This window comes from Triturus cristatus, chromosome 4_1 (genome assembly GCF_964204655.1).
Source record: "Triturus cristatus chromosome 4_1, aTriCri1.1, whole genome shotgun sequence".
In the NCBI taxonomy this organism is placed as follows: Eukaryota; Metazoa; Chordata; class Amphibia; order Caudata; family Salamandridae; genus Triturus; species Triturus cristatus.
Genome location: NC_140585.1, coordinates 230,425,913 through 230,439,276, shown reverse-complemented (window position 1 = coordinate 230,439,276; position 13,364 = coordinate 230,425,913). Strand labels below are relative to the sequence as shown.

Sequence of the window (13,364 nt, the reverse complement as noted above, 5' to 3'; positions counted from 1 at the left end):
ATGATAATAGCATTCAACATCTAACAATTCATAGTAGAGAAATTAATTCATTATAAGCAGCAATATATATTGCGAGATAAGTACTATTTGTTAAAAAATAGAATATATATATGTGAATTAATATCGTAAATAAAGAATTGAATAAATATAATTATAAAAAAGAATTAAAAATAAGGGGGCTTTGAGATAATAGATAATGTGGACAGGTATAGGAAAGAAGTTAGATATCGAATAGTATAATATGGGGTGAGATAAGGGAAGAGAAGTTAAGATAAGATAGGATAAGATAATATAAGATAGAATAAGATAAGATAGGCTAGGATAACCAGAGGTGGGAAAGAGTCAAGGGTAAAAAGGGGAAGAATATAATTAGACTAAGGTAGAGAAATAGTAGCATTAGGGGTATTAACATCAATATCAATACCACTATTTCATATTCAAGAAAGGTGACCAAACCTGGAGGAATATGTCAGTTTGATTCTGGAGGTTGTAAATCACTTTTTCATGTGATGCTGTGTGTATCATAGTTGTCATACTACTAAGAAAAGTAATGTCCCTATCGTTCTTTTTTAATATATTGTATTGTGATATCTTTTATATGTATTTAGTCTATTGCTTACTTTGTTCTTACTGACTAGGACTGTGATTCCTGTGTTATAACCTAATAGATAGTTGGTTCCTGGAGAGAATTTTTCCTCCTTTCTTAAGAAAACGATAGGGACATTACTTTTCTTAGTAGTATTACTTTTACCCTGTCCCTTTGCTCAGCAATAGGGTTACTCCCTTTTTTTGTAAGTTATCATAGTTGTCAGCCATTCTTCTTGTGAAGGAGGAGATGTGGATTTCCAATGACGTAAGACACACATTTTTGCAGTGGCCAGTGCTGTATGAAAAAGATCACGTTGGGGTTTATAGAGTTTTGGGGAGAGACGGAGATCATGAGGAAGTATATTAGCTGACGTAAGCGGAAGAGAGAAAGGCATTGTAGACGTAAGATTCTACCTACATAAGTCCAGTAAGGTTGTATCATTGGGCAGTCACATATAATGTGTGTGGAGTCACAATTGGTATTAGGGCACCTCCAGCAGTTAGCATGTGAGAGTAAACCAACCTTCTGTAGTTTTGCAGGGGTCCAATGACACTCATGAAGGATTTTGAAAAGGCAGAATTTTAGTCTAGCTTCATGGGTGCCTTTGTCTAATTAGCCTTCCACTGCTGACATCAGGTTTTGCTTTGATGAGCATTTGTGAAGATCTCTCTCGCTCTCGCTGTCTGTCTCCTTCCTTTACCATCACCCCGTCTCTCTAATCCATTTTCTTTCCCCCACACAGCTTCTTACCACTCAGTCTTCATGCTCATAACCAGCTGCCCTTTATTCTGTAGGTGCTTGGCCCCGTAAAATGTTTTTGTTGGTCGTTCTAAGATGGACATTTGCATGTGCAAATGTGCACATGTGCACAACTGCCATCTTTGAATGAGAGTTGGTAATACATAACAAAATGCCTAGTCTAGTCTGTGTCCAAAATGGACCTTCCATTAGATTCCTTCATTTTCGGGACTACCTTAAAGAGGTGTTACTGGCTCATTCCTTGACACACTGATGGCAACAGCCTCTGGATTGAATTACAGAAACGGTGGTCAGAATACTGCCAGCAGTAATATTATTGATGGAAGTACAGAAAAATGTATAACTTTCCAGTAAAATCCACTCTTCTGGAATGCTGACAGGGGTCACCTGCTGGCACTTCCTGGTATAAGAGAAATAGGGCGTGAAAATGATGGCATTTACCTCAAAAGTAACAGTACCCATCCTGGCCTCAAATGGATAAACTCCATTAAAATGCTTCAGGATAGTGATGCTTAGGTAATATGTAGATACTCAGGGCCAGATTTATCAAGGTGAAGTGTTGTTCTTGTATCACGCAAGGTAACGCAAGGGCAACGCAATACTAAAGGCAGATTTACCATGCCAGAAAGGCGACTTTCAGGGCCCTGCAGTGCTTGGTAAATCTGGAGTAATGCAAGGCAGAGCAAGTCGCATCCACCCATGGATTTTGGGGCATTCCCAGATTTACCGCGAGTGGTAGACCTGGGAATGTTTCAAAATCCTATGCTTTCCCAGGGGAGGAGTAACAAAATGAAATATCTTAATTTCTCCTTGTTTTTTCCTCTTTGTATGTGTGCTGCATTCTGCAACATACATAGAAAGAGATAAAAGCCTCAGGAAGGTGTCCCTTCCTGCACAAAACAAACCCTCCTGCAATGCAGGCATCCTGGCACCATGATGCGACGATGCCTACTTTGATGCTAGACAACCAAAAGTGTGCCAGTGCAAGGAAAGGACAGGAATGAGCCATATAATGTTAAATATGGTGCATACCTGCATTGCATTGCATTAAATATTAATAAACCTGCCCCTCAATACTCAGGCAATAATGCAGACATGTCTTAAATTGCCTAAGCTGTCAGTAAACAGGGAAGTTAGGACAGCACCTAGTCAGTTTTTATGTCACCCAAACCACTGCCCATGTTACATAAAGGGCACACTGTCCGTGTTTGCACCATGGCGCACCTTCAAGCAGGTGTGCCAGGCACAAACAGAGACAGTGTGTGCTATTATGATGAACGCACTGCCCTGAAACCGCAAACGTGCACGGCCCAGAGGAAAGCGCATTCAGTGAATACGGAGCAGCTGCTTCAAAGGTGCTCAGTGTTTCTCTGAGCTGCCCCCTTCACTTTAAAGTGGGGTTAGAGATCCTAATGCAGTGAGTGACTGCACCTGCCTGCATGGTGCTGTCTTGGAGAGGGGATCCATGGGGCCCTTTTGCCCCCTCCTGAGACTGCCCTCACAGGGCGCAGTGACTTCCTCCTTTGCCTAATTAACACAAAAAGAGTTACAATCAGATGGTGGCTTAGTCTTGGTTGGTGGTAGCGGCCAAGAGAAGAAGCCTTAAAGGACTCAGGGGCCTACTGCTTTAGTGACAGGTTTGTGCGCTGCTGCTGAGCTTATGCATTGGCCAAGATAATTGGTACTCCCAAACCTATACCAAGTGGGCATTGAAACTGTTTCACTCCTTAGAGCCAACATTGAAGAAAGCTGTGGGCTAGTCCCTGTTTGTTTACTCTGAGGGAAGTTCAGATGGTATTTTCAGTCCAGATCAACAATAAAGCACTTTCTTATATTGTTGATGGGTAACAAATGTCATTTTGATAATTAAACAAATACTAGTTGCCTGGAACAGTGCAGTTGTTGTGCCCCCCCAAAAACTAGAAAGCAAATAAAACTGCGAGCCAATTTTCACTGTTGGATACGCCATGTGTGATATTTATCAAAACTTCTGATGAGCTGCATTCATGTTTGTTTTTAGGGCCCAAGCGGAATTCAAGCATGGCTGTACCTTAATAAAGTAATGCTTTAGGATAGAGTTAATGTGACCCATTTAGGAACATTAAACATGTTACCTTGTCATTCATTTATTTATTGATTGATTTTATTTATTTAGACTTTATTTTTAAAGATGTTGCACATTGCCTACCGGCCACTTCAGAGCACTGCAAGGGAAAGTGAAACTCATAAGAACAGCAAATCAAAGGCAGAATGAAAAAGAAATGAAAAAACTAACGCTCAATTAAAGTGTTATCAAATGGCATAAAGAAGAATAAGGATGAACCTTTTAACAGAGAAACTGAATGCATCAGTAAATAGAAAGTTTTTCAGGACTTACCTAAATTGGCAGCATTTGTCTTGGTTTCTCAAGGTGGGGTAGGAGGGCAAGTCATTCCAAAACTATGGACCCAGGACTTTTTAACAGGATTTAGAAAATCATGGGATTTGTTTGCAAAGCAAGGTATGGATCCTGTGCTTGTTTTGGTTCTTAAGAATCTGCACAGAGGGGGCGTGGACATGACATCACCACGAATGTCGCGAAGAACCAGGGCTTCCGTGCATCCTAAGAATAATCACTTGCATCGGTATGGTCCTTGAAACTAAATTCAAGATTCATTGGTTGAATGCTTGTGGAGCTCCTTGGACAGGAGAGCTCTAAGAGGGAGTTAGAAAGATCGCACCGAGTATGCCCCCATTAGGCTAGCCTAGAGAGTGCAAATCCCCCAAGGGATATTGTGGTAAAATATAAGAGCTTCTAGGATAAAGAAAGATATCTGCAGACGAAACAGGGTGAAAACATGACAATATATATGTCGCATGAATGCTCTATTTTTCTTTCAAGACATAGCTCCTGAGATGCGGAGGCACCTCTACCACTCCACAATGGAAAGAGAATTTCAGACATATGCTTTCGGCATCACCTTTGAGTCCACTTACAAATCCAAGCATGGCAAGCATCACTAGTCACAAATATTCACCTTGAGGAGGACCAGGATGGCAAGGATAACATTTCATGCATAGCCACTGGCAAATTTCAAGAGCCCAACAATGGCAAGAAGCACTTAAAAAAGCATATGCGAGCATTTTGTGGCACAATAGATCCATCACAGTCGATCGCCTGCCGCTGACCTGGCTAAATTGGACCCAAGCGGGAATCATGGAGATCCAACCCCTCCTGACTAATGATGCTTTAAGGTCCTTTGGGAGCCTGGTTGTGGCCTACCACATCCCAAGCTCCCAATTATGGGGGTACTTACAGCTCCATCATTGCCTCTACTCACAGCTGCATGAGGAGACCTGGCCTCCCCTCCTTCCTCCACCCTCACTTAGTGCAATGGGGCTCCGATGAAAAACTGTTTTCTAAAGTTCATGGTCTGTTGGTATATAGACTGTTTTCGGAAACTCTGGAACGCCTCCCCGGACTCAATGGCCGACTAGTTTACAAATTGGTTACTCCCCAGCCTTTTAATCTCCCACCCATGGTGGGTGGCTGCGGGAAGCCAGAGTGAAGTTTTGTCACTTTACGATCTTGCAAGAGTGCCACTAGTACCCAACTAAGCTACACAGAGCTCAGTTGGCACATCTTCCTGCTGGCAGTGTCATGCATGGAATTGTGATACAATGCACTTCCTTTGCTCCTGCCCAGAGCTCACACCCTTTTGTATGGGAGTTGATGACCTCCTGCGAGATACTCTCAGCCACACCACTACCCTCCAATCCTCCCTTTCGATCCTCCTTGACACACGGGGTCTACCTCCTATAAGGTGCATTGGGTGGCCTCCCTCTTTCCTGCAGATAAGCTATGCATTCTCCACCAGTGGTCCACAACTGTTTTTCCAAATCAGGAAGACTGGCTTGAGAGTGTGGCGACCATAGCAGCACATGACCGTTTGATCTACCAATTGACGGTGATCAGAAAAACATATTCACAACATTTGGGGCCCCATACTCCTTGAAGCACTGTGACCGACTGTTGCCCCTAGACCCCGTACTATTGGGTGAATTCCTATTGCCACTTCCCTTGCTCCTGATTTGTACCTCCCTACTTGGTTGTGTTTGAATGGTGGCAGATCCCCCTACTCACTCATACATTTGGCTGATGCCTCAAACCTGTTTCACTGCCTTCACTACTGGGGGTTGCACCACACCATTTCCCGACCCTCGCTCACCTTTCCTTCCTTGCTGCTGTTCCATTGCTGTATGCTTCACCAAACAGGTACTACCTTTCGTAATTACCACCTCGCTATGTCCTTTCTGACTCTCCTGACCTGCCAAACCCATACCAGACAAGTAACACAACAGGGGGAGACTCCAGATAAGCACTGGGCCAGCTACTTATACTTATCTCTACGTCACTGTATTAGGTTGGTGAAAGTAGTATCATTAAAAACAACACCTCAATTCAGTGAATGAACAAATCAGGTTGTGGCACCAACTGTGGGAAAAGAGTTATGACCTATTGAAACTGTAAGAAACACATCTTACCTGCCATGATGAAAACAGACTTAAACACAAACAGTACCCAACTGGCTATTACTCAGCATCCTCAACACAAATCCTCAAGAATCCCACAGATCGTTGGGATTTATGCCTCTAAAACATGAGAGAGATAAAAAAGGTAGATCTTATGGTCTTGGTTTCTATTCAAAACCGTACACTCACCACTGCAATAGTGTATGCCCCTAACTCCTGGAATGAGGAATTCCTCATGTCTTTCTTCACTGCACTAGCGGAGAGATAGTGGTGGCAGGGCAGTTCAGTGTGCTCTTAGACAGAGAGAATTATGGATCAGACCACCATACATCCCTCTTGTTGGTATGGAACAGTCCTCTGCATGGTAATGGACATGCATCCCTCCACTGACTTCCTAACTGTACTGATATCCGGATTCTAACATTGGTTTTTGTGGTCATAGACAAACATAGATCATGTGTGCCCACATGACATATGCCTGTCTCATTGATAATGGTCTTGTTGGACCGGGAGGGCACCAAAAGCACGACCCTCATAGTGGTGGAAGGCGGGTGGCAGCATGCCTTGTAGTGATCAGTAGAAGTGAACAGGTTCTTTTTAACCTGTGTCACTGGAGTAAGGCCTACAAGCTGACTCACTTTTTAGATTTCCGCAGCTGTGTGCATAACTCATCCTTTGCCTACAGTAGTACAGTACCTGTAGGATACATTACTGTTCAGTTCATGTATGCTGTACACATGCACTGGGTGTATGTGTGCCTCGGAACAGTACAATACATGCAGAGCCATGGGTTCCATTTTGGAACATCCAGGCCTGCATGGTGAAACATGGAATGGAGGTGTAGAGATCCCACCAGACAGATTTGTGGATTGCTGCATTTAGGTAAGCTGGGTGGGGCACACACTTTGAGGGGTGCTCTTTGATTCAGTGAGAGGTGACAAGGAAGGGGCATGGGCACATCTTGGGAAGGAGATGAGTCTGATAAAAGAATCATAAAGAGTAGGGCTGGGGGCCCGGGCTACCCTTTTGATGCACATATTAACTGTTGCTGACATCCAGAAGTGTACTCTAGTCACTCCTATATCCTGTGCTGTGGGACTATCAACTTCGGAGACATCCCTGCTGTGACAGATGGATTTCCAAGAGTAAAAGGGAGCAGAGGAGCATGCACTTCAAAAGAAGCAAAACTTTGAAGACTCAGACCCTAAATCACATTTGGTGTCTGGAAATTAACTATAAGAAGTGGAGGTTTAGACCCCAAAAATTGTCATGTGCCAAGCAGCCGGACGGGCTGTGTGAGGAGGGGAAGCTCTGCAAGACTTCTGACTTTGACCAGAACTGGGGCCAAGGCCTGCTAGTTTCCTTGCTGGGTGAGGCGACATCACCCAGGGAATCCAAGACAGCCTGCCTTGGAGCCTGGAGCACCAGAACTTGCCTGCTTGCCAAGACCAGTGTGCCCTTTGAGGAAGAGGAGAGCGGTGGAGGGTGCATGGCCCAGTGGGGAGCCCTGTGAACTGGACTCCCAGTGTGAGGTGTGAGGAACCTGCTGCGCACTGATCGGTTTGTTGCCCATGTGGAGGATCAGCAACCCCTGTATGCAAGGAGAAGGCCGCCATGAAGATGGTTGTGTTAAAGAGTGCTGTGTGGCAAGGAACTGAAGCCTTGTGCTACAGTGCTGCGGCAACCCGGTATGCCAGGAGGGGCCGCCATGGATATCTTTGCCATGTTGACTGGTCTGGAGTGCCTGTGGACAGTGAGCAGTGGTGACCCTTATGTACTGGAGGAGGTCACTGAAAGAACCAAGGACCCCAACTAGTTCGACCATGCTGGATAAGTGTGGATGCTGTGGGAGCACTTTTATGCAAGTGTGGTACCAAGAACAGGATCGCCTTAGCCATGCCTCACGTTGGGAGCATGTGAACACTTACCCCACAGAAGAAGCCGCAGGAAACCTCCGCTCGCTGCAGGATCCAACTAGGGGACAGAGAGCCTGCTGAGCGCAGCAGCTGAGTCAGCGTGCGGCTGATTCACCGGAATTGGACTGGAGCCACTGTGAGTGAACGGGGACACTCCAAGACTCTGAACGCTTTCCACCGGCCAGTGGGGGTATGACTTGTTTCAACGCCTGACGGCTCTGAGGGAGCTTGCTGCTAAATCAAGTGTGCATGCCGTGGAACACTATTGACTTTGAATCAGAGTTATAGTGGAATCTTGAGACTTAGACTACTAGTTGGGTGTCCCCTGGATGGTACCATTAGTGAACGGGGAATAGCCACAATCGCTAACGCGAGGAGTGAATGGGACTGGAAATTGCCAGAGAGACACTAGAGCCCCAACCTCAGGGGAGGACTGAGTAATTGTCACTGTCATACTCTTCCTTTGTGTGGATACCAGTATAAATAAAATGCTTCTCTTTTTTCGTAAAAGTGAGTATTTGGCTGGATAATGATTTATTGCTGCTGCTGCATGCATTTTGAGTTGTGAGCCCATGTTCACTAATCTGCATCCACACCTCTCTCCCCGAGGGCGCCTCGAACTTCTCGTCCACATTTACCGCTGAGATTCAAGTGCAGAACGGGTACTTGGCTCAGTTGCTCTGAATCCATGCAGGACACCTGGATTAAAAGGCTCCAAACATGGTTGGGCCCAGCAGCCCTACGTGCCCTGTGCCATCAAAAGAGGTTGTGACCCAAGTGTAATACTTTCTCAAAGTCTCAAAGAAGCTAATGAAAACAACAAGTGAACTGGGTCTGTTTGAATCATGGGGAAAGTTACATGCTGACTAAAGGTATTATACATTTTTCTCATAGCTGCATCATACTCGCTCAAGGATAGATAACTTCTTACTTATAAGCAATAGACTCCACTCCAGGATCACACACCAAAAGATGCCTCAACTCACTGGATCTCTAAAGCACTGCGAATAGGAAGGTGGATACTACCTTCTTCAGACCTTAGGGACCCTGTTGTACAAACTGACATATAAACCCAGATAAAGGAATATTCCCAGCGTAATGATCGAGAGACAGTGCGACCTTTGTGCCTATGGATGCTGTCAGGGTAGTTATAAGGGGAAAGTTACACAGCATCCTGAGGTCTTAAAAGAACATGGACGCTAGAGAGAGACAGGCTTTAGAAGGAACCCGAGCAGGCAGACCCAGCACACAAGGCACAACCCACCTGCCTGCCTATTCGGAGAGTAACCCTGATAAGGGATAAAAATATGCTCTAACATAAATAAAGCAAAATCGACATTGTTCTGACAAGTGAGACTTGGATATGAACGGGGGAACAAAATTGGGCCCCATCGGGGACGACAACAAAGGCAACAAGCATTGGCATAGCCAGTAGGTCTCGCCTTTGGGACCTTATAAGTGTTTGGCCAGAGCTATTGGCTTTGGCAATGCGTTTAAGCTATTTTGGTGGACTTACTTCAAGGACTTTTATTGCATACAAGAGTAGGAGGTGAAGGAGGGGCAATCACGTTTGTAGATCAATGAGACGTAGAAGATAAACAGGACACAAGAAATACGTTATAAATAATCCAAAATGGGCTGCAAGCGTAGTTTGATAATGCGTAAGCAACATCATCCAAACACTTCTGGCAGAGCCATTCGACAACTGAAAAGAGGGAGAGTGTCTGGCTGTCTCAGATTCTCAGATATGCTCAATAGGTCAAAATGTTTGAGGATTGCAAATAGGCATTCCATTTAGAGAAAGGCGAGAGTTTCCACTATAATCAGATCAGACATTGGGTGATGAACCTGGTAATAAAACAAGCAGAAACGATGGGCACGACTCAAGTAGAAAAATATGTGACTATAACGGAGGGGGTGATCTTGACTCCATATTCACTCCGTGGCTATTCCTAAACACTAAACCCACCGGTACAGTAAAACTCTTTGGGAAGCAGTTGTACATAAGGAAATAGTTAATACAAAATGGATATTCCTATGGAGGGATAATCTAAAAGAATGTATAGTGAGCAAAACAGCCCTTTAATTGGTACCTATGGCCGATATGCCTGCATCAAATGTTCCTAGATATTAGAGATCTATGTTGGAGGATTTGTGGTGTTAAGGGTGAATTCTATTACTGCCTGTATATTAGAACATACTGGGTAGAGATAGTAGAGGCAAAACAAATATTAAGATATCTGGTTTCTTCTAATTTTACCATAGGCGCTGGAAGTAGGGCCCCCCAAAATAACCTTGCTGGAGTTGAAAGAGCAATGAAGATGCAATTGCAAGCTTATCTAGCATTTACCCTGGACCAGCATGAACATCTTCAGGGAGCATCATTTGCATTCATTCAGAAGCTTGTTTAGTAAACTGAAGTTTAAACTTTTTTCTCTGATAATAAAATTAATACCAAATGTATAATACAAAAAGGTTGTTTCTGTAGAAATATATGAAGCTGAAATACGGGGATGTACTGTAACTTGAAATATGGGGTTGCGAAGGGATAATGGCCAGCTGCCAATACCTATTTTTGCAAATATCTCTGCCCAGACTCCAGCGTGTCTGACCACATAGTTATACGTTTAGTAGTAAATTTTAGAGGGACAACGGGGTGGGTGACTGGAAAATGGGGAATACAGGAATACTTATGGTTAAAGGGAATGGGGTTAATAGAGGAGTAAGGTAGGGTTTCTGGAGGGGAAGGGATGGGTCTAGGGAGGGACGTCACCACACCCACAAAAGAATAAGCCATAGCTATTTGCAAACTGAAATTTGATAGTTTTATACAGCCAAAAAGGAACCCTAAAAAGTAGTAAAGTACTCCAGGTCAGAGTCTAGTATCCGACATGGCCAACCGCTGGTATTGTAACCCCTTACCATAGAAAATAATGGAGTTAGTTACTTGAAAAAGAGGCTTCACCCATATAAGCAATGTCGAGTACTTAGGTCTTCTATTCTTGCAAGTCTCAAAATATTATAGAGCCAGACAGGGAGGAAGATATTTTGCATTTCTGACATGGAAACTATGGAATCCACTCCCAGTTAAGCTGTGCGGAGTCACCTCTGTTTCAACCTTCAAGAGGGGGCCAAAAATCTTTCTCTTAAATAAAAATGCTGTTATATCAACATCTATTCACTTTCAGTGACCAATCTCCGCTTTTAGCACTGGTACGCTTCTGGTTGAAGTACCTCTGCACGTATAACTGTTCTTTGATTGGTGTTGATGTTAGGGACTTGAAAAAACCTCCATAGGAAATAATGTTAAATTAAAGTATTTACAATTATTAAAAACATAAATAAACGTCATTTAAGGATTATAGAATTTGTACATATTTTTAATTTTAACAATAACGTTTTGGGTTTTAAAGATGTACGTAACATACATTTAATAAACTATAAATACATTACTGTTAATAAATTCTATACATCAGCTTTAATAATTATTAATACATAAAAAAGTAATTTTCTGTAAACTTTACAATAAGGAGTCTCTGCAATCAGGCTGGGAATCTCTTCATGGTAAAGTTTAGGGAACTCAAAATATAAGAATATTTTTGTGATAAATATTCCTAAAAATTAATTGTAAATATTTATTTAAAATACAAAACTACATTTTAAACCTGCTACAGTGCTAACAAACTTCTGAATTAGATATTTAATTAATCCAAGTGTAATAAATAAAATAAAAAAAATGTGTATGCCTAAATTAAAAAAACTTCCCATGTAAAATAAACTAAATGTTTTTGGCCTTGGAAGTGCAGATGTCTTAGTCTACACTTTTCAGTAATATTACGCACTGATTTTGTGAATACCCAAAAGCAGTAAAGTTACCCAAAAGTGTAAAAGTAAATTTACACATGTAAATTACTCACACGTGTGACTTAACTTTGTGAATCGCTCGATTAGTGTTTCTCCACAGTTTTTGTTTTTCAGAGACATAACCCCAAAGCTTTGTTTCTGAAAGACAATCATTATTCCTGCAGGCCCTCGGAATCACTAAATTCTTAAGCCCAAGATAACACTGCAATAGCACGCCCATGTAGGGATGGATCGAGGACAATATAAACCTCAATTCATGAGGCAATATATCCAGAGACAAGGCACCATATAACATATCAAAAATACAGTTAATTAAGTGAGGAAAGACTCAATAAATGAGTTCTACGGCAGAATATTTTTTTTAAAGATTAATCACAAAAATCTAAGCGATCAGTGCCATGAAGGCTCAGGGTAATAGGGCAATACCGAATAATAAGCAATTCTAAGTCCCAATTGATTTGCAAATTCAGTACAAAATGGGTCAGCGTCACTAGTAGCTTCAGAATGATCCCAGGAACGTTCTGGCTCACCTCCAAAATCGATTGTATATATAGGAAATCTTCTCATAGAACATAAATATAGCAGAAAATTCATCATGGTGTGAACAAAATAATAACAATTTGGGCAATACAGAACACAGTTTTATTAGATGTCATATTGATTTAAATTTAAGTGCTAATCCATTACATGAATATTGATTCATCCTTTCTATGCAAATGTAATCTGTAGATGGCAGAAGAAACTAGTTACAATAACAACAGCAACATTTTGTGAATTATTGCAGCACAGTGAGATAACGAAAGAAACCTTCAATGGTTGTAATATTACTGAGCCCATGTAGAAACGGTTTTCTTCAAGAACAGTGAGAACAAAATAAACAAACAACTTTGCTTGACTGTGAGCAGCAGAAATAATAAACAGTGAGCATGCCGGGTGAGACATACATTTTAAAAAAGATGGCATTGAGGCCTAACTGAGGACCTAGTTAGCATAAGCCAAGAAAAAACACTTTAACATGCCATAGTAAAATCATTTAAAAACCAATAGTATCAGATAAGTGTTCATGTGTAAATTTGAGTGTAGATTCATATTCTACAGGACGTTATTAATGCACAGTTTTATAAGTGCACAAAAACTCTCACAAACCTGACACCGTGAGAAGTTTGTCCCATCGTTTGTGAGATGCTGCTCTCCTAATCTTTGCAGTGTTGGCCTTCTAATGCAGTGGGGCTGGTAGCTACTCCACGCCCATCCCTACTCCCCCAAAGGTGTAGCTAATGTCAGGGCCAACAGTGGCTTTGCCCTCGGAAACTGTCCTCAGAAACTGACACCGTTGATGTACCCTTGGCCGTTGGATGATCTCTAAAATGCACCATATAATTATTACAAGATAGACAAGTTACTGCAGATTTTGTAATACAGATATGATTGGTGGTGTTTAATCAATTCTTTCATCTTGTGTTGCAGGATTGACCAGACATCTCCAGTGCTCCTGGATGACCCAGTGCTTTTAAAGATTGGCCAGAAGTACCAGAAATCTCCAGCCCAAGTTGCCATGCGTTGCTTTCTTCAACAGGGTGTTGTAGTTCTGGCTAAGAGCTTCACTCCAGAGCGCATCAAACAAAATATTCAAGTGAGTAGATGTGCGTGGGTGTATTTAGAGAGTGCAAAACCTATGTACAAAGCAAAATGACTGCATGAACTGGATATTACAATTCCTTGAA

At 42.4% G+C, this 13,364-nt stretch overlaps 1 protein-coding gene across 1 annotated transcript in view; it reads left to right on the top strand.

Moving 5' to 3' along the window:
• LOC146854161 (estradiol 17 beta-dehydrogenase 5-like) overlaps positions 1-13,364 on the top strand; it is a 231,623-nt gene that overhangs the window by 185,093 nt on the left and 33,166 nt on the right. The window contains exon 7 of the mRNA XM_085651940.1: positions 13,108-13,273. Coding sequence (XP_085508066.1) covers positions 13,108-13,273 — 166 coding nt within the window. The remainder of the gene's footprint in view (positions 1-13,107; positions 13,274-13,364) is intronic.